General features: G+C 41.1%; 1 protein-coding gene across 6 annotated transcripts in view; it reads right to left on the reverse strand.

The window, feature by feature from the left end:
* Positions 1–5162: 5162 nt before the first annotated feature.
* Positions 5163–26074, reverse strand: part of sh3bp2 (SH3-domain binding protein 2) — a 28501-nt gene continuing 7589 nt past the window's right edge. For 4 of the 6 annotated variants that reach the window (XM_034210819.1, XM_034210820.1, XM_034210818.1 and 1 more), the window contains exons 2-13: positions 17996–18135; positions 17761–17863; positions 17128–17245; positions 16443–16510; positions 16236–16321; positions 16076–16153; positions 14747–15458; positions 14518–14641; positions 13519–13574; positions 12820–12895; positions 12454–12513; positions 5163–7547 (exon numbers count right to left, since the gene is read on the reverse strand). In XM_034210819.1, the coding sequence (XP_034066710.1) occupies positions 7419–7547; positions 12454–12513; positions 12820–12895; positions 13519–13574; positions 14518–14641; positions 14747–15458; positions 16076–16153; positions 16236–16321; positions 16443–16510; positions 17128–17245; positions 17761–17863; positions 17996–18131 (1746 nt within the window). In that variant the 5' untranslated portion in view covers positions 18132–18135 and the 3' untranslated portion in view covers positions 5163–7418. Of the gene's footprint in view, positions 7548–12453; positions 12514–12819; positions 12896–13518; positions 13575–14517; positions 14642–14746; positions 15459–16075; positions 16154–16235; positions 16322–16442; positions 16511–17127; positions 17246–17760; positions 17864–17995; positions 18136–19326; positions 19723–26074 lie in introns of those variants that run through there. The other 2 variants (XM_034210816.1, XM_034210817.1) reach the window with 2 other exon arrangements.

The following is a 26074-nucleotide window of genomic DNA, read 5'->3' on the forward strand; positions in this document are numbered from 1 at the left end:
CATAGGGAAAAGAACAAGACAAACATAAAGGGATACAAATGAATACATCCTCCTGGGAACCCAGCCCATTGACAAATGTCCACTGTAGTGGACATTTTGTTAACATGCATCTCCTTTTACTCTTTTGAGGTACTCTATCAATCCCTGATGTGCTGCACAGAGGACATCCTGGTCTTTCCAGTGATATGTCATTGGTTAAAATTGCATGCTGGGAAGTTCCTCTTTCTTTTCATCCAAAATGGCTGGCATACCAAAAACAACATTTTATAGAAGCAGAAGAAGTCACATATTGTTGAATAATTGTTATTTTTACCATGAAAATCATATGTGTTCTTGTTTATTAACATGTGAGGAACTATATAATTAGTTCTGAAAGCAATTAAATAATTCAAGTTTTCAAATAACAGCCCTTTTATAAATGTCCATCCTAGTGGACGTCAGGACCATCTTCATGGACTTTATGACTCAATATTGTTGCAGGAGACGGAACTGAAGCAGACATTTCCTGTACCAGATAGTTCAGGGAGATTCAGATGTTGAGCTCTCAGATGATGAGAGAGATGAGGATTTCACACCTGGGATAGAAGAGGGTCAAGAAGAAGGGGGGGAAAGATGCAGGATGCTCCATGAGCGCACAGATAGATACATAGAGACAGATAGGGATGAGCTGGAAAGACATGGCCCTCTGTGGGCCAAGAGTAGCACGTATGTCTTATTGTTGTTTTGATTTTAAGTGGAGCCATGAAAAATGAGAGTTGCCTCAGGAATGCAAGCTTTGTTTCTATGAGCAGGTCAAATGGAGACCACATCCATAAAACTAGTCAAGATGACCCTACAGCCTGTGCCGACTGGAGTCAATGAGGTACTTTTCCCACTACGTTGACTACAAAGTCTTTGAAGATCTGGAAAGATTCACCAAAAACCAAACTAGTTTTTTAGTGACCAAATAAACAGCAATGTTCGGATCAATTACTTATTTATGTTTTAAATAAAGGTGAATGTATTATTGTATTAATATCACTCTATAAACATAATATGTTACATAGTCTATCTGTTCATTTTGGCTGTCTTTTCAAACTAAAATGGTCCGGACGTCCTCTCCAGTGGACATACTGTAACATTTCAAAATCAAATTAAATGAAAAAAGTCTAAATAACAAGATCTTTTTTTTAACCCTAAATAGGTAGGGAATACAAAATAAAGAAGATTGGAACGTTTTTTTTCACAGATATATAATATAAATAAAAATAGAAAAATACATAAAAGAAAGATATAAGAAAATATGTTGTAATGTAAATGCAAATATATAAAGAAATATGGAAATAAACGAAAATACGTCTTATATTTTGTTATTTGTCTTTATATTTCCACATGTATTTTCTCATTCCTCTAGTTTGATTTTTTTTTAGTATATTAGACGTTCTGTTGGGAAAAATACAAGCTGATTTCCCATGCTTATGGGTTTTCTTTTCTGATAGACATGCCACTGTGTATGACCTTGCACTGTGTGTGACCTTGCACTGCGTGTGACCTTGCACTGTGTGTGACCTTGCACTGCGTGTGACCTTGCACTGCGTGTGACCTTGCACTGTGTGTGACCTTGCACTGCGTGTGACCTTGCACTGTGTATGACCTTGCAGCTGCCTGCTTTTTAGATAGGAGGAGGCAGGGCATAATTCATGTTGTTGATACAGATGAGAGGACACATACTTCTCCTCACCTCTTCGAGGGGCAAAGAGCAACATCGGCGTGATGAGAATCCTCTCCAGAGATGTCCAGACACCTGCTGACGCCAAACCGATTTACGACTTTGTTTGTTACCTCCTCACTTTGGACTATATAAGCTTGATGTTACTCCCTGCTTCTTTGAGCAGCATACCTCATGTGTGTGAGTTGAACCATATCCTTGGATGTGACTTAACTCTAACTATTTTCCTAACACTTTCAGATGTGTTTTTCCCCTTGACGCTTGACTTCAGGGTTAAACAATTAACGATAGAAGTATCCTGTTAGCCCACTGAGATACCCATTTAAAAAAATGCTTTCAAATAAAACCCCCTCCGCACACCACTAACCAGTCTGCGGCGCTGCAAACTGAGAGGTTGAATTTGAAAGGCTAATTTATGTGTGCGCTGTCAATGATCTCTAATTGAACATGGCAGACACATGTCACTGCATGGCGTCATCCTGCACACAACCCACAATGCACATTTACAGCACCAGATGGCTCCATTTAAGCCACATTCCCCACATGCACGTTAAACACACTCCAAAATCAAAACTAGTCATAGTTCTTCTAGCCTGTAGTGCCATTTATCAATCTAGATAGTCTGGTGTGAGATGCCAAGTGTACATATTGAGATTTATGCCTTCTCTCCAAAAAAAATGGAACTTCATGGCACTGGGCTTTTGGTTCTCAAAGCAGCCGAAATCATGACAGGTTACACAAGAAATCACAGAGCTTACAGAGACGATTTCAATGTGGGAACTATTTTCTTTCTACTACCCACTGTACAGTAGCACAATGCAAAATAAATGTGCATGTGCTCATGGGCGAGAGGCTTATACTTTATACAAGGACAATCCAGAATGAGCGGGGACAGGAAACGAGGAACTGCAACAGAACGAACCATATCGCGGAAAAATTGACAACAAAGTGACAAAGAATACAATGGAAGACAGGCCTGCTATACACAAAAGAGTAATCACACAAACAAGACACAGCTGGGGAGGGACTTTCAAAAGCACAAGGACAACACCAAAATCCTGACAAATTCAGTTGAACAAATTGTGTATGATCATAAACGTGTTTGCCAAAGATCTTTTTCTCTGCAATATTTTGAAATCCAATGGAAAAAACATTGTTTCTGTCGAGGGAGCCCTATAATGCTGATTTTCCCCTTAACCTGCAAATGTTGTTTATCCAATGGCAGGGATAAGAAGAAGATGGTTTCCATGTAACAAGCTATTTAATGTTCTTATAATATGCGTATACAGTCACAAAGATGATTCTGCTTTTGCTAAGGCTATATATTAGAGTTAAAGCTTCACACAAATGGCTTGGCCGTATTTATTGTGTCATGCTGGTCCATGCAGAGTCTCTCACAGCTGGCCTGCAGAGAGAGAAATGTTAAGTAAGCTTCCAGCAGTTCAATGAAACAGCAGCTATACAGTTGGTTATATAAAAACAAGCGAAACAGAGATTCAGTTAGAACAAAAACGGGGGAAGGAACTCAGCTACAGATGGTTCATAAAACAAGGCCCCAGCTGGGTTTTATCTCATCATGGATCAAATGTGTCTCTCTGTGTGTTGAAATCCAGCAGAGAAGCGTCACTTATGAAGCAGAGGACTGTACACAGCCCACAGATACAAACACTTCCTCAGAGCAAACAGCTTTATCCTCATCTCACCAGGAAGCAGCGGGGACTCTCACCACCGGCTGAACGCTGATACTTAATCATGGCCAGATCTGGGCCAGATTTCTGAAGATGTGTGTAGCCAAAGGGGGAGCTCTTTATCTCTCTGTGGAGGAGAGCTGCTCGTCTACTTTCTCTAGAATTTATGCTTCCTCATGTTCAGCCTTAGTGAAGGTGGCACAGAAAGGAAAGGGAGATCTGCCGTGGCTTAAAGGTCACCTATTATGCCAAATCCACTTCTTCATGTCTCTTCTACATCAACATGTGTCCCCTCTTCTTCATGTCTCTTCTACATCAACATGTGTCCCCTCTTCTTCATGTCTCTTCTCAACATGTGTCCCCTCTTTTTCATGTCTCTTCTACATCAACATGTGTCCCCTCTTCTTCATGTCTCTTCTCAACATGTGTCCCCTCTTTTTCATGTCTCTTCTACATCAACATGTGTCCCCTCTTCTTCATGTCTCTTCTACATCAACAGGTGTCCCCTCTTCTTCATGTCTCTTCTACATCAACATGTGTCCCCTCTTCTTCATGTCTCTTCTACACCAACATGTGTCCCCTCTTCTTCATGTCTCTTCTACATCAACATGTGTCCCCTCTTCTTCATGTCTCTTCTACATCAACAGGTGTCCCCTCTTCTTCATGTCTCTTCTACATCAACATGTGTCCCCTCTTCTTCATGTCTCTTCTACAACCAACATGTGTCCCCTCTTCTTCATGTCTCTTCTACATCAACATGTGTCCCCTCTTCTTCATGTCTCTTCTACATCAACATGTGTCCCTCTTCTTCATGTCTCTTCTACATCAACATGTGTCCCCTCTTCTTCATGTCTCTTCTACATCAACATGTGTCCCCTCTGTGGAAAGAGACTCTGAAAGTTTCAGGAACAAAGATTCTCTCTCTTTTTGTCCTGATCCATTTCTATAAAAACCTGTCTGAAAATGAGCTGATCAGATTTAGGCCACTTTATGATGTCATAACGATTTTTTGTCTTGTGTAACCATTAGCCAATCACCAACCAAGGTACCCCCCCCCTCCCCCACCTTATCACCTGCATCTCCTCCTAGAGCAGCATTGAGTTCTTTTTAACCAAATGTCTCTCAGAGGGGCGTGGGGAGGGGCTCCTTATTTTCATCTGAAGTAACAGACAGAGAATCAGCACTTTGGAAACAGGGCTGAAACAGAGGGGCTAAAGAAAGCAGCCTGAGCATCTCGACCAGCTCACTTCGCTAGTAAATTGTCAACGGGGGGTGGAGGGGTTGTGCCAGTGACTTATCTGACCAGCCCACTTCGTCCCGAACGTCCCGATGGCCAGTCCGCCACTGGCTGAAACAGAGGGGATTATGGGATGCTGCAATGATCTGTTTGGTGTTTGGAGCCAAACACTTCAGAGACATGTTCTGTATATATCTGAGACCTATAATATATTGATGAAAAACAGTATGATAGGGAACTTTAATACCTCACCAGAATGGTTCCTCTCGTAAAAAATGATTTACAGTGTGGACATCTTTTACATGATTGGTACTAAAATATTTAAAAGCGATATATTTCTGTGGCTGTCAGGTAGTGAAAGGTCGCCTTTCATGCATCCATGGGCAATATTATTAACCCCATGGATGTATAAAGAGAAAGGGATAAGAGAGCCATGGATGATTCCTTAAACCTGTGACTTTCTCTTTACAATACTCACTACTCACAAAGCTGCAACCTCAAAGTAAAACAAAAACAGTAATGAAAGAAGGCTTTGAGTAATCCTTTATACATTCTCATACATATATTTCTGTATAAAATAATCTTTTTACATTTGTACACACATGTTTTTACAGTACATACAGCATTTACATATAAATATAGATTGATTTACAGCATTAAAGTCAGTGCTGTTCTCACATGCTTAATACAGAATGTGAACATTTTTGCATTTGAGAAACAATTCCTAATGTTCACTGACGTTTAGCACCACTCGTCTGGTCCTATTTCTTGTTAATCAGTGAGATGTTTCCAAGAAATTGCAAGGAAAAGCACAACACTTTAAGCCGTTACCACTCCTTGGGAGGTTTAAAAACAATTACAGTTATTTAGCTCCACATCTGGAGCTTGTTTATATTAATACCTGATTGATAAGAGGCGTAAAGTCTGGACAAGAGGTGTCAGATTTGTGAAATATGAAGACATTGGTGCCCTTCTATTCATGCCTTTGAAACAGGAGGGTTCTTTGTCTATTTGGGATGACACGTCTTGAGTAATTTGGTCCAGAAAGTGATTTGAATCCTATTATATCAGGTTTGACATTAAGCATTGGTCAAAACTGTAATTTCGACTTTTTTCCAACAGATTGAAACATTCCTCTCAGACTGCCCCAATGTCATACATGATATCTTCATGTTTTTTTGCATAAAAAATGCTTGAAAATCATGGCTAATCATTGAGATACTGTGAAAAGTAGCAACAACATGGCATTTAAAGGGATAAGATTCGGAAAATCAATGAATATTTGGTACTCTTATGCCAACATGTATGTCCTCTAAAGACATTAGAGGAAATGTCTGTTACAAGTCACAAATGACTACAATACAGCTTCAGAGGGGTGATCAGAGGTCAGTTTCCCCCACAATCCTCCACAGACATTAACACAAGTTGAGCTTTATGACAAAGATACTGCCTGGAAGTCAGTCCTGTTCAAACATAATCCAGAGCTTCTAATTTGTTCTCGATAAGAAACATATCTGACATAGAAAAACCGAATTATAGATTATATAAATATATATGTTTTTCTATGCTGCAATGTTGATTTGATATAATTGTCCTTAAAAATAAAACAAAAGTACATGACTCGACCTCTTCCTGTATGGATGGTCTCACTGTGTCACACTCAGTTCTGACAAACATTAACACCTTTGCAGTGGTATGAGCTCTGGCACTTCTTCTGGCAGCTAAAATAGGTCACACAAGCAAGGACTTGACTTGTTGTTCTGCAAGTGTTGGCGGATTCCCACATGAACCAGAATGGATTGAATAGTTGTCACTTGGTGTCACAGCGCCCCTCTGTGGACAAAACACATAACACCCGTCTGCCGGGCCACACTGGCTCCTGGATTGTTCACATCAACTGTTTAGGTTCATGTATCTTCAGCATAACTCAAATCCTTCTTTTAAAAAGGTATACTTCAGCCACAAACATGATGAGTTGTTCACTGATTACCTCCCTGTGAACAAGATATCAAAACATGTCAATCAAAACATCCATTTACAAACTCTACAATTCTTGCAGTATTCTCCAAGTTTCATGTATTCGCACTACTTCCCAAATACATTTTCAGAAAAGAAACTTTCTTTAGTTCCTATTTGAGACACTTTTCTTGAAATAGGCTCTTGGTTTGGCATGCTTAAGACTCGCCCATTCAAGTCCGAAGTGTTTTAAATATAAAGGATGTAGCAAAAATGTTAAAAATAAGCAAATTAATGGAGAGTTTGTAAATGTATGGTTTTAATTGTTGGATGATTCTTTCTGTAATTAGACAATGCTGCCATTTAATTCCATCCAACATTTTTATCTGGTTTTTGACTCTAATTAAAAAGGCTTGCGAGATACAAATCCAGGTGAGTTATTGATGTATAAAATGTAAAAGATTCCTCTACAACATAATTGACAGTAAGTCTTGTTTTCAGTGCACAAAAGAGGGTTACTGTAGGATGGTTAGCTGTGCTCAGCTAAGAGTCTAGTTTATGTTAAAGTACATTAAATAATGTTCCGTTGGCTGTTGATTGCTAAAGGTAGTTGTTATTAAAACTGACATTCACAATCCTTGCTGTCCGTGCAGTCCGTTTTGTTCTCAATGTGAAGCTGCATGGAGTCTTCTGCTGCGACACCCAGTCTTTTCCACTGAACAGTGAGAGGTATGATCTGTGACACTTATTCCATCTGTGAGAGCGAGTTTATCTCCATTGTCAGAGATGGATTTCCCTTGCGGAGCCTCCTCTGGTGGATCAGAGTGGATCAGGTCTTTGTGAAGGGCTTCTGCAGGCACAGGGAACCGTGGTGAGGCAGGGGGTGGCTGTAGTAGTGTTTGATCACCGCTGACAGAGTAGGGAAGGGGGCTTCAGCGTCCAGGTACACGCTGTCCTCCTGGAAAAACACCCACAGTGAACAGGAGACTTAATACTATGAATGTCACATTAATATTCTGCATTATTTAAAGGTCCCCTATTATACTGTTTTTCATCAATATATGATAGGTCTCAGTTATATACAGAACATGTCTCTGATTGGCTGAAACACCAAACAGTTCATTGCAGCATTACCCATAATCCCCTCTGTTTCAGCCCTGTTTCCAAAGTGCTGATTCTCTGTCTGTTACTTTAGATGAAAATAAGGAGCCCCTCCCCACGCCCCTCTGAGAGAGATTTGGTTACAAAGAACTCAATGGTGCTCTAGGAGGAGATTCAGGTGATAAGGTGACAACCTTGGTTGCTGATTGGCTACACAAGCTAAAAAATCGTTATGACATCATAAAGTGTCCAAAATCTGATCAGCTCATTTTCAGACAGGCTTTTAAATAAATGGATCAGGACAAAAAGAGAAAGAATATTTTTTCCTAAAACTTTCAGAGTCTCTTAAAGTTTACACAGAGGGGACACATGTTGATGTAGAAGAGACATGAACAAGTGGATTTTGCACAATAGGTGACCTTTAAACCTTAATTACTCATATTATATAAGGTATCCAATGTTTACATTTGTTGTATTAGGTTGGTCTATAATAGTGTAAATCTAACACATTCATTATATTTATATTGTGCATTCAATAAAGATATTCTATGGTATGATTCTATCCCACATTGAATACTGTTTTACAAACTGGTCATTTGCTTGTGCCACAAACCTGAAACTCATAGAACAGCTGTACAAGAGAGCTATCAAGGTGTTTGACAGAAAGCCACATTCATACCACCACTGTCCCATCCTTGAGAAACACAATTACTTGAGTTTTGACAATTTTAAGTCTTTTGAAAGTATGTGTTTTTTTTATAAATGTTTACATGGACTCATCTCGCACTTTAACACAGGGGTATCTCCTCTCGCACTTTAGCACAGGGGTATCTCCTCTCGCACTTTAACACAGGGGTATCTCCTCTTGCACTTTAACACAGGGGTATCTCCTCTCACACTTTAACACAGGGGTATCTCCTCTTGCATTTTAAAGGGGTATCTCCTCTCGCACTTTAACACAGGGGTATCTCCTCTTGCATTTTAAAGGGGTATCTCCTCTCGCACTTTAACACAGGGGTATCTCCTCTCACACTTTAACACAGGGGTATCTCCACTCACACTTTAACACAGGGGTATCTCCTCTCGCACTTTAACACAGGGGTATCTCCTCTCGCACTTTAACACAGGGGTATCTCCTCTCGCACTTTAACACAGGGGTATCTCCTCTCGCACTTTAACACAGGGGTATCTCCTCTCGCACTTTAAAACAGGGGTATCTCCTCTCGCACTTTAACACAGGGGTATCTCCTCTTGCACTTTAACACAGGGGTATCTCCTCTCACACTTTAACACAGGGGTATCTCCTCTCGCACTTTAACACAGGGGTATCTCCACTCGCACTTTAACACAGGGGTATCTCCACTCGCACTTTAACACAGGGGTATCTCCTCTCACACTTTAACACAGGGGTATCTCCTCTCGCACTTTAACACAGGGGTATCTCCTCTTGCACTTTAACACAGGGGTATCTCCTCTTACACTTTAACACAGGGGTATCTCCTCTCGCACTTTAACACAGGGGTATCTCCACTCGCACTTTAACACAGGGGTACAGTATCTCCTTTTGCACTTTAACACAGGGGTATCTCCACTCACACTTTAACACAGGGGTATCTCCTCTCGCACTTTAACACAGGGGTATCTCCTCTCGCACTTTAACACAGGGGTATCTCCACTCACACTTTAACACAGGGGTATCTCCTCTCGCACTTTAACACAGGGGTATCTCCTCTCGCACTTTAACACAGGGGTATCTCCTCTCGCACTTTAACACAGGGGTATCTCCACTCGCACTTTAACACAGGGGTATCTCCTCTCGCACTTTAACACAGGGGTATCTCCTCTCGCACTTTAACACAGGGGTATCTCCTCTTGCACTTTAACACAGGGGTATCTCCACTCGCACTTTAACACAGGGGTATCTCCACTCGCACTTTAACACAGGGGTATCTCCACTCGCACTTTAACACAGGGGTATCTCCTCTTGCACTTTAACACAGGGGTATCTCCTCTTGCACTTTAACACAGGGGTATCTCCACTCGCACTTTAACACAGGGGTATCTCCACTCGCACTTTAACACAGGGGTATCTCCACTCGCACTTTAACACAGGGGTATCTCCACTCGCACTTTAACACAGGGGTATCTCCACTCGCACTTTAACACAGGGGTATCTCCTCTCGCACTTTAACACAGGGGTATCTCCACTCGCACTTTAACACAGGGGTATCTCCACTCACACTTTAACACAGGGGTACAGTATCTCCTTTTGCACTTTAACACAGGGTTATGTCCTCTTGCACTTTAACACAGGGGTATCTCCTCTTGCACTTTCACACAGGGGTATCTCCTCTTGCACTTTAACACAGGGGTATCTCCGATCACACTTTAACACAGGGGTATCTCCTCTCGCACTTTAACAAAGGGGTATCTCCTCTCGCACTTTAACACAGGGGTATCTCCTCTTGCACTTTAACACAGGGGTATCTCCTCTCGCACTTTAACACAGGGGTATCTCCACTCACACTTTAACACAGGGGTATCTCCTCTCGCACTTTAACACAGGGGTATCTCCTCTCGCACTTTAACACAGGGGTATCTCCACTCGCACTTTAACACAGGGGTATCTCCACTCACACTTTAACACAGGGGTATCTCCACTCGCACTTTAACACAGGGGTACAGTATCTCCTTTTGCACTTTAACACAGGGGTATCTCCACTCACACTTTAACACATGGGTATCTCCTCTCGCACTTTAACACAGGGGTATCTCCTCTCGCACTTTAACACAGGGGTATCTCCACTCACACTTTAACACAGGGGTATCTCCTCTCGCACTTTAACACAGGGGTATCTCCTCTCGCACTTTAACACAGGGGTATGTCCTCTTGCACTTTAACACAGGGGTATCTCCACTCGCACTTTAACACAGGGGTATCTCCTCTCGCACTTTAACACAGGGGTATCTCCTCTCGCACTTTAACACAGGGGTATCTCCTCTTGCACTTTAACACAGGGGTATCTCCACTCGCACTTTAACACAGGGGTATCTCCACTCGCACTTTAACACAGGGGTATCTCCTCTTGCACTTTAACACAGGGGTATCTCCTCTTGCACTTTAACACAGGGGTATCTCCACTCGCACTTTAACACAGGGGTATCTCCTCTCGCACTTTAACACAGGGGTATCTCCTCTCGCACTTTAACACAGGGGTATCTCCTCTCACACTTTAACACAGGGGTATCTCCTCTCACACTTTAACACAGGGGTATCTCCACTCGCACTTTAACACAGGGGTATCTCCTCTCACACTTTAACACAGGGGTATCTCCTCTCACACTTTAACACAGGGGTATCTCCACTCGCACTTTAACACAGGGGTATCTCCTCTCGCACTTTAACACAGGGGTATCTCCTCTCGCACTTTAACACAGGGGTATCTCCTCTCGCACTTTAACACAGGGGTATCTCCACTCGCACTTTAACACAGGGTTATCTCCTCTCGCACTTTAACACAGGGGTATCTCCTTTCGCACTTTAACACAGGGGTATCTCCTCTCGCACTTTAACACAGGGGTATCTCCTCTCGCACTTTAACACAGGGGTATCTCCTTTCGCACTTTAACACAGGGGTATCTCCTCTTGCACTTTATATGTCGTTGCTGCTATATTGTACTGCCATATGGTAAATACTTGTGTGTGCTGCTCTTGCTCTTTTGCACATCATGTATTTGTCTTTGCTATGTTTATAATTGTCATGTTCTTAAATGTTTTATGTGAGGGACTGCAGATAGAAATTAGCTCCAAGCTAAAATCTGGCATATTTACACATTTGCATTTTTTTTTGTTTTAAGTGTTCATTAAAGGTGGGGTAGGTAAGTTTCAGAAACCGGCTCGAGTGCACTAAAATTTGAAAGTGCACAGCCGAAAATAATCCGCCCCTTCCTTCAGACTTCCTTAGAGCACCTCCTCCAACACACATGAACGCGCACATGACGTCAGCAGACTGGTGAAAGTGGCCGCCTGTTGCTGGCGAGTCATTGAAGTACTGCTGCAATGCACGCCCAATGACGGCACGCCCAATGAGGGCACGAGATACATTTGTGCGTGCACGAGATGGAAGGCTGACAGACAGGGCGGCAATCCAATCCGTTTAGCCGTTTAGTTGTACTTTTTAAAGCGCCACGGCTTCCACAGATGACATTTTTTTATGGATTTATTGTCAAAGCACTTAAGATATTCATTGCTATCGGGATGTTAAGATCATTCCATGGAATATAACAAAAAGTGTATCTCGAGCCGGTTTCTGAAACTTACCTACCCCACCTTTAATGTGCATTGTCCCTGCTAAATAAACGATTAAATGAGAAATATATATATTTCAACGTTGATATTTATATATTTATGTAAATGTTCTATTTTATTTGTATTCCTTGCACAATGCCTTGCTTTCATGCTGCTGTGACAAAACAACTTATCTAAACCTACTCTTGAATTATCAGATTAAGTATTTTTCTTGCATCAACATAGACAAATATTTAACACAAACATAAAGGGAATATTTTGGAAACTTAACAGAATATTACAATCACAGAAGACAGACGTTTCAAGACCTTTTAACATATATTTGACCAGGGTTCAACTCTGTATTTCATTTAGGGTTAACTGGTGCACAACAGAGTGCTTCAGTTTAACATTTCACATTTTATGGAAACAGTTGATGTTGAATATATATGAAATAGAGCAGCAGGCCTCTTACCTCTTGAAACAGCCTGTAGTTCCTGGCTTTGCCTGTACTGATATCCCACACCACCAGCACCTGGACAACACAGCACAATTATTCAATTATTATTTATAAGGACTGGGAAATATATTGATATTATTTTGATATAGTGTAACATTTCTGGTATCTAATATACATAGCTATCTGTATCCACACTACTGCTGATATTTTATAACAAAAAAGTCCTTACTGTAGTGTAATGTAATGTTTGCTTGAACACACATTTTATAAGATCAGAAGTAAGTTTCAAATATGTATCGACTCTAGTTTCTGCAGTGGAGGACAGGAAACATTTTGTATGATTTGATCCATGAAGTACAACAGGTACTTTTGATATTTTACCTTTGATATTTTTGTTCCTGAGTTTCTGATGCAGTACAGTCCGTCCTGGGGGTGGACAGCGCTCTCTCTGAACAAACTGCAGGCACACACATTACAGGTTGTAAAGTTAAAGTTAAAGCCTTTTATTGTCATTATACACAGAGTATAACGAGATTCAGAGTGCAACTCTGTCCCGGTGTGCAAAAAATACAAACACATACATAACACTAAAAAACACGGCAATAGGACAGACAACATAAACAATCATACAGGGGATTAAATAGTTACAAATATTGATTTAAAAATAGTATATAAAGTGCATTAAAAGTGTGTGTATGTGTGAGAATGGTTACGGTTATTGCATTATGTGTGGTCGTTAAGCAGCGTGACGGCCCAGGGGTAGAAACGGATTTTGAGTCTGTTTGTCCGTAAAGACACGTCATCACAGATATAAGCTACATATTGAGCCTCTTTTTGCAAATTCATTAGCGTGAACTGCAGGGAACTGGTGCCCCAAATAAGAAGGATTCAACAACAACATTTGTAGCAACTACTACATAACCAAATACTATGTCAATTAAATAAGTGCATAAGATAAAGCACCAGGAGGCATACATGTTCTGCAAAAGCTCTGGCTTGCAATAAGGACATTTCATATTACATATATATATATATGTATATATGTATATATTATATATTTATATTAAAAAAGCGTCTTACTTTTCAATGACGCTGGTTTCTGTCGTATCAATGAACACAGAGTCTGGCATCTGCACCTGTAGAGACACACACATAGTTAAACACACTGTTATGTGTTTATAACTGATATTGGCTCAAATAGGAGTAATTAAGAGCTTGAGATTGAGAAATGCACATGTGTCTAATGATTTGTTTTTGTGGAATCCCAAATGACAATATTTAGTCACCAAACTACATTTTCCATTGAAGAAATACGCAAGATAAGTGTGACAGGAAATGAGCTGATACCATGTGTGTAGTCATCCTTGTTGAGGACATCATCTCTACTCTTTAAAGCCTGTTTCCTCAGGGTGCTTCAACATCATCTCTACTCTTTAAAGCCTGTTTCCTCATTTGAAGTTGAATTGCTCAACTTGAATCATTGCATACAAAGATTCTGAACAGTTTTTCTTGTTTGAAACTGAGTGTAATATTATGAAACTAAAACGGTGTTTGATTGTTACGTACACACAATTATACACTTTCACATTGAGTTTTCACAGTTCAGTTTCAGTTCTTGCCATTCAATGAAATTACTAGACACAGAGAATTGAGGAAGAGCAATGGAGTGCAGATTCAAAGAACTCTGGTACATGCACTTTTTGATAGTTTGTTGTGGTGAGAAACCAAACTGGCAGACACAAGAAAACGTTTAATATTTGTTTTCTCTGAATTGGAATTTCAAGAAGTGAATGTGGAGATATAGTGTGTTGACTGTATTTGATCGTTCGAATGATCCTTATCAAATTCAGTTTTCTATGCAATTTCAGTATTCATGTTGTGCAATTAAATACAGCTTTTCTCATTGAATGTACTGTAGCTCCCGACAGGTACATTAGCCTGGTAGGTATTTGTGATGTGTCTAAGATGAATAGCTTGTTCTATCTATGTGTAAACTTTTAACGATTCAAAGGTAGTGTTTGATGGTGATTTGTTAGAGCAGAATCAAGGCTTGAGTCCTGTATTGTGAACTATCCTTACGTTTTCGTAGTCATCGTCAGATTCACATCCTCCGCTGTGTTTGCTCGAGTCTAGTTTCCTCCTGAACTCTGAGGGCGCCTCATCGCCTGGAGACCGGAAGCTCTGGCCGTCTGGAGATGCTCTTCTGGGGGGAAAGGACATCTTAGTGAGTTACCCTGAACCAGATGAATTTATTTGTTCATTTCAGAGATTCTGTGTTGAATGTTTTGTGCTTGAGAGTCCGACTCACTGAATTTTGGTCCCCTGCTGCTTGTTCTTGGCTGCAGGCAGTGAGGGTTTAAGTGTTGGCGGAGGGGGCTTGGGTATCACCGGCTTAGTCAATTGTCCAGTTTTAAGTAGAGGAGAGGTGGGACGGTGATTAGGCGGAGGTGGGTGACTGGGGAAGGTCTTGCTGAGGGACGGAGAGTCCAGCATCGCAGGTCTGAGGCCTATATTGGACTGAGGAGGTGGGCTCGGCTTCTTGCGGTGGTTGACGCCCATTGATTGGCTCCCTCCTACATTAAGGGTGCGGTGGGCGGGACCATTAAGGCCCATCAAAGAGTCTAATTGGTTGCAGATGGGTAGAGTGGCGGGGGTTTGGATGGTTACCCCCGGCATCGACCTCCTGTCTCTCATGTCGGTCCCGGACTGACTCACAGAAGCCGCCCTGCCCTGACTGGTTCTCTTTGCGTTGGGGGGCGGAGGAGGAGGGGCGGTGGAGGACTTTTCCAGGTGGGGGGCGTAGGGGAGAGGAGGGGGCGGTCCTCTGTTGGGGCCCTTCAGTATGGAGGGAGGGGGGGCAGAGGGCGGGGGTTTTTTGGGGAGCGGGCTGCTGGGGTTTCTGTGTACGGGCGGGACGGGAGGAGGCAGGCCTTTGTGGAAAACTGGAATGGAGTCTTGACGGGGACTAAAACCTGGCACTGGGGGAGGGGGGTAAGAGGGGGGCGGCCCAGCAGGTCGACCTGGAGAGGTAAAAGAAGAAAAGGTAAAATTCTAAGTGGTTTCTAGGTTATTCATTTGTCACATTAAGTAAGATTCAATAGATGCAGCCTATTTGTATAGCTAGCCAATCAGATTGGACTAAGGTTCTCTGGTGCGCGATGTAAAGTCACACATGTATGTATAAAATAATGAATGTGTTTTTTAGGAAATAAAGGCATGTAAATATGTTGTAGTACACACCAAAATACAAGGTATGAATCGGAAAATGTCAAATATGTCCCTTTAAAGTAACATCATGTTGTGTGCCAGGCTCACTAAATACTGACACGTTAAACCGACAAAAGTCCAAAGTCTCAATATTTACATAAACCAAAATAAATTCCTGGATGTTTAAAAACAAAAATACAATTGAAATAAAAAAATATGAGCTTCAATAAGATATGAAATAAATCTAACAAGTGTGTTTTAATGTGTTTAAGTGCTCTTTTGATTGCAGTTCCCTTTATTGTCAACAGCTTCCTTTAACCAAATGATTTCTCTTTATCTGTCGCTGTCATTTCCAGGAACTCCTAGTTTCTATGATAAGTAGAGTGTGTGTGCGTGTGTGCGTGTGTGTGTGTGGGGTCAGTTGCGTCACCTGTCGACGTTGGCGAATAGTCAGCGTCTGGCCTCAGATAGTCTTCCTCATCGTCGTCATCATCATCCTCAACATAATCTGCACACAGAAACAAAATATCTAACAGTGTAATAACACACCGGTATAATGTGTGTGTCTGTATTCATAACGGTGGACTTACTGTCTTCTGCGTTGTCCACATCGTGTCTAATAGTCATGGTCTTCTCAATCGTCCCGTAGAAACTGTCTGCATCTGAATCTGTGTCACTATGGCAACAAATAAAATGTTATTATGAATACATGAAAACAGAAAAAGGGTTATGGTGGATTATTATTGGCCTAAGGCTCAACACTTCCTGTCGTGAAATGTTAGATTTGCAAAGGTTACCTTGAAGTGTGAGAGTCTTTTCTGTCGTTATAGTGATCTATCTCCTTTCTCAGGAGCCGCATCCATTTCTTTAAAAGAAAAAAATATATAGTTTAAAGAACTCTAGTATGAAGAATTATAGTACAGCTCATGAGAAGAGAGTTTGTGACTTTGTGTGTGTTACAATTGTGGTATTGTATATAATTGGTGTGTACACACACACACACACACACACACACACACACACACACACACACACACACACACACACACACACACACACACACACACACACACACACACACACACACACACACACACACACACACACACACACACACACACACACACACACACACACACACACACACACACACACACACACACACACACACACACACACACACACACACACACACACACACACACACACACACACACACACACACACAAAAACACCTACACAACGCATGTGAGTACAAGTGCATTGTACTGTGTGTGTGTGTGTGTGTGTATGTATGTGTGTGTGTATGTATGTATGTATGTATATGTGTGTGTGTGTATGTGTGTGTGTATGTATGTGTGTGTGTGTATGTATGTATGTATGTGTGTGTGTGTGTGTGTGTGTGTGTGTGTATGTGTGTGTGTGTATGTATGTATGTATGTGTGTGTGTGTGTGTGTGTGTGTGTGTGTGTGTGTTCTCACCCTCCTCTCCTCCTCGCTGGCTGCAGAGAAAAACCACGTCCTGTGTTTCTTACTGAAGTGGACGATCTTAAAAGGAAACACGTTACTGGACGTCGTCTCCTCCGCTGCTCTCATCACTCTGTGGGAGAGAATACATGTGTTGTGTTCAGAATTGTGCATTTAATGAGAATAATTAAATTATCACCATTAAAACAATTGGGATAATAGACGGACAACAAAACATGTCATTTGCTATGTTTGTTTGAGAAGATTTACTACTGAGGTTACTTTTGTGAGTGAGAATGAGTTCTGAAAGCTAGAAATCTCGTCACAGAGCCATGCACTTGTTGAGTCATTATTTCATTTCATGTGTTTTGTTTCCTCTTTAACGCATGCAGACTTAAAATCTGCAGATGCACAAGATGCCAATCAATCTTAAAAAACTCTCAAGTGTTGCCCACCACAAAGGCACCTAGGTACATTAACATTTAAAAACCCTAACAAGCTTGTGACACTCTGTGTTTGTGTGTATGGACTTTACATTAAGTCAAGTTAGGTGTGGGTGAGGGGGTTAGCAAGCAGTTAGTCTTGAAGTATGCTAAAAAACAACATTTCTGATAGAGGACTTTGAGCAGTTGAAGGATTTTCCCTCACCTGTTGTAGCCGTTGAGAGAAAACGCCCCCTGTGGTGCGGCGGAGGTACTGCTCTTAAAGTAGTACATACAGCCTTTGTGGATGATGATGTACCTCAGAGGCCCTGAGAGACAGAAAACAGCTATTCAGAACAATCTACCACATGTGTAATGAAACTGAACTGAACTATGAAATCATTCTTTGTTGTTTCACATGTTCTGTCCACCCACACGTAATCCTTTCATTATGAACTCACACTTCATGAGGCTGAACTGGCTGCCTCCCTTCTTGTGGAGGTAACCCGAGGTGGAAACTCCTCCCGGCATGGTGAGGAGGTTCTGAGCCCCGATGGCCCGCATCGGCACCGGCCAGCACATCTCTGGAGACGACATGGTTCTACCGGAGAGGAAAGAGATAAGAGGATAAGAGTGCTGTTGTTATTATTGGATAATGGTGGGACAGATCGACCTGTGGAGACACCTCAGGAGTCCAAGAAAAACATGGAAATCTGGGAATGAATCCAGCAGAAACAAAAAGAAAACCTACAAACAAAGTTTCTTGTTCAAACCTTTTGTTTGATAAAATAAGAAAAATGTGATATTTCTCTGTCCCTCTATTACCACACCAGCTAACCTGTAGGGGTGAACTGCAAGGCCACTTCTCACTTGTTTTATTACCTCAGTAAACATTTTTCTCATTACTTTATGGTCTCAATTGGTTGTTAAGTGTTACTTCAATACAGTATGAGGTTCATTTAGTAAATAATGGTCCCATTAAGAGTCAAATAGACTATAAAGCAGGGTATGATTTAGGGCATGTCCACCTTGTGATTGACAGGTCGCACCACAGTGTTGTGTTTTGTTGTACTCCATGTTTTTGTCTAAGAACATTACACTTTCTAGTGTGTTTTCAGTTCATAAAAACATTTATTGTACAATTGTTTCCCTTAAACGTCTTGTACAGCATTTGGTTCCTCTCGAGTCACTTCTGATTCCAAAAAGCCAAGATTGCAACAGCCAAAAATCTAAACTGGAGACACCAATACGTAGTCAAAACACCAATGAATGGCACCACGGTGAAGAAATCCACTTGTTATATGCAAGCGTGCATCTTCCAAGCAGCTCAGATGTCACAGATATACTACTAGATCAAGTGAACGTCTTTTTTACTAACCCTATGTCTGGCATGTTAATGACATCGAACCAGAAACACCAGATACAAAACAAAGAGGCATACTGCTGTGTGAAATTAACCTCCTCAATAACATGTTTTTCTAAGTTTAAATGACCCTGCACTGTACACACTAATGATTTGGAAGAAAGGGTATAAGTTATAGCAGGTTATCCTTACTTACATAGGCCAGTGAAAGGTGTCATTGTTATTATGTGGAAAGTTAGTAGACAGATTCAGCTAGTGCTACCAGCTGTCCAATCATATTTAGGTAGGGAAAAACACATTCCTGAATTCATTAACTGATCTTAAAAGTGGTCAAATCTTCCTTTATATGTCAATCTAAAGAGTAGTTTTCCTTTCAAAAGTCATCCTCCTACACCATGATCAAGTCTGACCTCCCCGGGTGTTGCCTACCTCCTGTTGAGCCTCCTGCTGATGCTCTGAGCCGCAGCACTGTCCCTCAGCAGGCTGGCTGTGGAGGCTAACACTGAGGACGCTAACGTCGGCAGCAGGTCCATGACAGAGACGTCCAGCAGACAGACTCACACTCCTCTCTCTCCGTCCTCCGTGGGTTCACTGTGGCGTCTCATCAGATCAGAACTGAGAGGGATCTGCGTGTGCTGTTTCTGCCTCCTCTGATCACACTCGTTTCATTTCACTCTCTGATCTCTCTCACTCTCTGATCTCTCTCAGTTTCTGATCTTTCCTTCGCTCTGGCTGTCTATGTTGATTTATATCTCTCTTTCTCCCTCCCTTACACACACACACATACTGTACACAGACATGTCTACATGAACACACATTTATTTCCTGTCCTGAGTCATTTTGGCAGGGTTCAAGGAGTGTGTCTGTGCGTGTTCGTATCTGTCTCTGTGTGTGTGTGTGTGTGTGTATGTGTGTGTGTGTGTGTGTGTATGTGTGTGACAGAGAGGGCGGTAGTGAAAATAAACATACATAGGTTCTTCATCCTCCAATGTGTTTATGTGTAACTTCCAGTCTATCAACAGCATCTACTGACCTCAGGGAGAAACAGAGAGTCTGGTGTGTGTGTGTGTGTGTGTGTGTGTGTGTGTGTGTGTGTGTGTCTAAAGCCCAGGAAAGAAAAACTCCATATCTACTACTTCTTGCCAAAAATCCCCTCCCTTCTGCTGAGATAAAAACCCTGCAGGAATGTCGACTCAGTGTACTGAAACCCACCTGTTTTACGTTTAAGGGAGCTTGACATGCATTGACTGGCAGGTGGACTTTGGACATGTTAACACTCACAGGAATCAGCACGTCAAAGACACTTTCTGGCATGGTTAAGGCCTCATTGTTTTCCAAACAAACAAGGCTTTCTAAAGTGTGTACAACTCATAAAACACACTTTATGAACAGATGAAAGGCCTGCTTCTGGACAGTCCGTCCTTAAAGTTATTCAAGTCGTCATGCTCTGCTGCAGATCAAAAAAGCACTGGAAGTTGTTGTGTGAGATTTAAGAGGCCCTATTATGCTTTTTGGGGGTTTTCCCTTTTCTTCGGTGTGTTATATAGAACACTCCTTTGACTCCTTTGTTTACTTCCGTAACATAGTGACCTAATTGTGTAACACTAGTGCTCCAACACATTGTACGTGATAGGCTAAGGGTCGGGACATCTTTTAGCGGTTGACCAATCACAACAGAGCCCGGCCAGACAACCAACCAAATGCTATAATTTTGAGTTGTACCTTCTGTTGGCAAAAAAGTGCACAAAAGAAAAAAGTAAAAATCATGGGAGTGTGGACGGATGGCGGGAGTGAAAAAGCAAAGCTGATAAAGAAAAGTGGAGCCTAAAAACCTGCCTGAGACGCAGTACAGTAAATCTCCAGGAAGGAGCTGCCGTTTGTTCTGACCCGTGAGTGCCCTGCTGTCTATGTGAAGACTTCAAGAGAACCCTCAAACGATATCATGTGGTTAGTTATCCGACTGTAATGTTTACTGATAAGCAGCCAACTCACAGATAAACGGTTCATTCTGCAGTTACAGTAACACAGCTCATCTCTATCTGAGCTGGGTCAAAGCTCCCGAGCTGCTTATCATCCACACGAGGGTCTCCTGAAGTTCAACAGAGCAGACACACCGCCAGCGGACGAAACTAAAGCAACATGATTGCACTGTGCACTTTCCTGTTTCCTTTAGGAAGTGACCTAAAAGTCTACATTACAGATATTACATTGGTGATATTTGACATCATACCAACAACCACTTTAACCTTTCACAACGCCCACATTTCCAGTGACTATTAAACTTCAACAAATACAGTACCTCAGTTTCGTTCATTTCATTCACACTTCAACCGTTTTTTTTTTATACATGACGTTTACTTTTAAATTCCTAATGCTTTCTGCAGTTATGTTTTTGGACTGTTGCATTTCAAATACACTTCAAGGCCTTTAAGTGCTTCAGCTTCAACAGACACTGACACAGATGCGACTTCTCTTAGTTTTGTATGTTTTCAAAGAGACTTTAAAAGACAATTCGGAATTTCCAAAGAATGATGCAACATGTTGGAGATGAAACCAGTAATGTTTTTGAAAATTAATTATTACTAAAATAACTTAAATGTTAGTATTCATTTACAAGAATATTGTTATACTGTATAATTCATAATATGTTTAAGCTACAACTCTGAAGATACAATATTTTGTTAGTGTCTAATAATGTGATGCATTTTTACACACACACCCCCACCCTACACACACACACACACACACACACACACACACACACACACACACACACACACACACACACACACACACACACACACACACACACACACACACACACACACACACACACACACACACACACACACACACACACACACACACACACACACACACACACACACACACACACACACACACACACACACACACACACACACACACACACACACACACACACACACACACACACACACACACACACACACACACACACACACACATTTATTTTGTTTATCATATATATATATATATATATATATATGGCAGCATATGAAAGCAAACAGAGGACATAAAGGGAATCCTTTCTTTCAAAACAATTATTGAAATCCAGTAGATTCACTCTGTTTGCCCAAATCAATCATTGTCTCAGATTATGGTTTAGCTCAGTGCCTCGACTGAACAAGTGAAATACAATTCTTCTCTGTCACTTAACCCAAACTATTTCCTCTCACTGCAACATGAAGCCACCAACATGAGAAGCTGCCATGTTTCACTTTACACAGGTTTACTTAAAGGAAACATAATAGTGTTTTGAGGTTTTGAACCCTCTCACCCCAACAGGCTCTCCATCCTGAACTCTGCTCATGTTTGTGAGCCGGAGATGCTAATCATAGCAGCTGTTTTTCAGGAAGGGAAGCACTGGAGCTGCTCACATACCAGACTCATTCAAACATATTTCCCACACACACACACACACACACACACACACACACACACACACACACACACACACACACACACACACACACACACACACACACACACACACACACACACACACACACACACACACACACACACACACACACACACACACACACACACACACACACACACACACACACACACTCACACACACACACACACACACACACACACACACACACACACACACACACACACACACACACACACACACACACACACACACACACACACACACACACACACACACACACACACACACACATTCTAGATCAACTACTGGTAATAGTGTTGTAATCAATTGCAACACTTTAAATCTTAGTTAGCTTATCAGTGATGACAGGGTTTTTTGAAAATTCTAAAATATGTTGTCATCATCTGAACCAAAGAATGGACTTTTGACAGAAATCCTAACATCAATTGCTCAATACTTCTCCAGCTTTATGAGCCTTATCTGAGAGCCTGAAAGACCCTTCAAAGGGCAAACAAACAACCCAAGGTGACTCAGTATTCTGACTTCCCATTGATGAGTAAAAATAAAAAGGCATTATGAGAATATTTCCATTCTGATATTCAAATCTGTTATCTGTGACGTCTGTGTTTGTTAACCGCCTGTCTGTGGATTCTGACCAGAGAAACTGAAACTGAAACATGTGCAGCTGTGAGGCCGAAATCCCCTGATGAATCACAATCACATTGAATTTCATAGAGACAACATGACAGTGGCTTATATTTCAGCCTGCTAGATTTCTTAGGAAAATGCAGAAATTGCATTTTCTACTGCGGGACATTGGAACACATATTTTTTTTAGCTTTAATTCTTTCCCCGAAATAAGCATTTTTAAACAAAAACAAAACAAACCATGGGTCCATTTTTAATGCATGGGGAATCAAGAGCAATGCAAAAAGTTGTTTAGTCTAATTTTGAATTAGAGTTAGGAGAATAATTCCATACCCAATATGCTTCGATGCAGTAAAGTAAGGTATGATACAAGATGAATAAATCCCCTTTATTGTTATTTTTAATATCTTGACCGTAAAGGAGGGACAATTGAGTGAGATTCAACTATTCGTTGGTAGGGCAGAGGGAGAAACATCCGGCAATTAACGTATTTGACTACTAAGTGCGCTTTTATCCTTTTGTTCAATTATTTTTGGGCCACAACACATTATATATTTAAATGTCTACCTGCTATCTCAACATCTGTTATGATATTTTACAGATTTCAACAGCTGCCAGGTGTGTGTGGCTAACCAAAGCTCTGCGAATTGAGGGTGTTTTAGTCACAGACCTCAGAACATCTGTCCCACGGTCTCCCTGAGACACACTCGCAAACACACACACGACAGATGGAAAGGTCATGGGTAAACCGCTGTCCGAGCAGAAGCATATGCAGTAAAACTCATGTCCTGCTCAGGAAACAGAAACTGTCGAACAGAGCTGCGTTTTCTTTCTGATCACCATCGACTGCCGACCACAACGGTTCCTCCGCTGCTTCAGCTTCACTTTCATTCGTAGGTGTGAACACATTAATAAAAGCTAGAGGTATGCGTTTAGAGAGGTTTATCAGAAGTTTGGAGGGTTTACTCTTTCCCTTTGGCTTGTTTATCCAGATGAATGGTCTTTGTCAGATTGTCCGCACATTGAAAGGAAAACTGTTTTGTTAGCTTGGTTGACGTATAGCTGCCATAGCATTTCCTGTAGTTAACAACCATAATAGCCAGTCATTGCAGCTACCCACTCATGAGTTGAAGTTGGGGGAAAAAACAAAGCCTTTTGCATCATTGACATACTCCAAATAAATATTCTCAATTAATTTTTTCCACTTGACGAATCGGCAAAAACATTTGAGTATTTTCTTTGGTTCTATTTCCCAATGGATTTCATTATTTATTATTATTATTATTATTTCTATTTTCAAAGTTTAAAGCACTGTTCATTAAGGGACCTCAAGTGAACGACAGTGGGTGGGGTTCTTTGACCCCTTCCAAAAAAACAGAACTGAAACAGAAAGTTAACTGTACTACACTCACACACACTTTTTGAAAGCAAATAATCTCAGGTCCTCTTTTTCTACCTGTTGCTTCTCCTACCCATCATCGCTTCCTGTGTCCAAATATGGCAATTTCACTTCAACAGGAACTGTCAAACTCACATAACGGTTACAAAGACGAATATAACAACAAACAGATAATAAAATAGACTTATACAAAGTTGCAAAGAGAAAAACGAAGGAAGCAAGAGAGCAAAAGCGTAGAGATTCAATGCTGACTTCATGCCCACCCTACTTCCCCCCCCCCGACGTAGGGTTGAAAAATGACAGCACATTTCCTGTAAATGAACCTTGCTGAGGAATGGCCGTGGCAAAAACTGACACATAACGTGATTGGGGTACTATCATATCTTTACTGTCATATATAAAATCAGACAGATGGGATTTGTGTCTTATGCCTGCATCTAGCCAGCTATAAAAAAAGTATTGTCACTTAACTATTTGCTTTAAACCAAATATTTATTTATTAATATGTGACATTGGCACTTTGTCTAAAACGCAGGGATTTTTCACATGGCATTATCAAATCTAGAAAATTGAAACATTGCATCTTCAGAAGTGTTTTGGTGGTCTCACAAATATCAATTGTCTGCCCAAAATGACTTTTCCTCTCTAGTGGTAAAGAAGTCTGTGAACTCCCCGCTCTGGGATTTTCCTTTTTATTAAAGATACAGTATTTTCTGCTGCTTAGACCTTGGACATGTATCTTTTAGGTCTTACGATAACTAGTCCATTTGGATAAAAAAAAACTAAGTATCCAGGAATAAACCACCTTCAATCTGACACATCTTAAATCAAAACATGCCTTACTGCACATCCTACGTAACAATGTAGTAGGCAAAGAAGTTACATCATATTTTATCTCTGTAATCAGGCCTCATTCAGTCTCCCCTTTCTGTGTTTGTGTTGCCTTTCCGCTCTGCTTTAGTAGATATATCACTGGCGTCTATAAAACCAAACTGTTTTCCTCTGTTTCGCACAGTGGGAGGTTTTAAGAACACAAAACAAAAGTCAAATTAATTAAAACTCTACTTTAGTTGACCATTGACTTTTATTGTAGTTACGATAATCTTAAGTGATCATGTTTGACTACAGGGTGTAGAAAGTATACAATGTGTCACTGCTCTGTAGCCTGCTTGAAATGGACCTCGCTCATTACTATTTCTAGCACGTCCTATAAAAGCTGTCAAATGGGCATGATTGCAGATGTGAAGTGAGTGTAGTTACAACCTTTCTACTTACTAAACGGCTAAACCTGACCTCAAAACTGTAGAGCGACAGGTGCTATGGTAGAAACAGCAGCGATCAAATTAATCATTTTTGGTCAACAGTATGCAAATAATTCACAAATCAAGAAAAAAGGGTGGTGAATAGATTAAACAATAACTCCAATGCTAGGACTCTACAATTGAAATTGCAGGTTTTACAGTTCAGACGGGAAGACAGTTGCTTCATTGACCTCTTGTTACGGGGAAGAAACTTTACCAAATCAAACAATAACCAATATGGATCGACTTAGTTCATTAAACAACCATTAAATGCCAGATGTCTAAAGCAAAAAGGACATAAACAGACAAGACCAACCGACAATATCCCTTCAATCGCTCAATCAGATCTTGGAATGGTCACCAAGGCAAGAACAACATTTCTGG

Source organism: Gymnodraco acuticeps, unplaced genomic scaffold, assembly GCF_902827175.1.
Source record: "Gymnodraco acuticeps unplaced genomic scaffold, fGymAcu1.1, whole genome shotgun sequence".
Lineage (NCBI taxonomy): Eukaryota > Metazoa > Chordata > Actinopteri > Perciformes > Bathydraconidae > Gymnodraco > Gymnodraco acuticeps.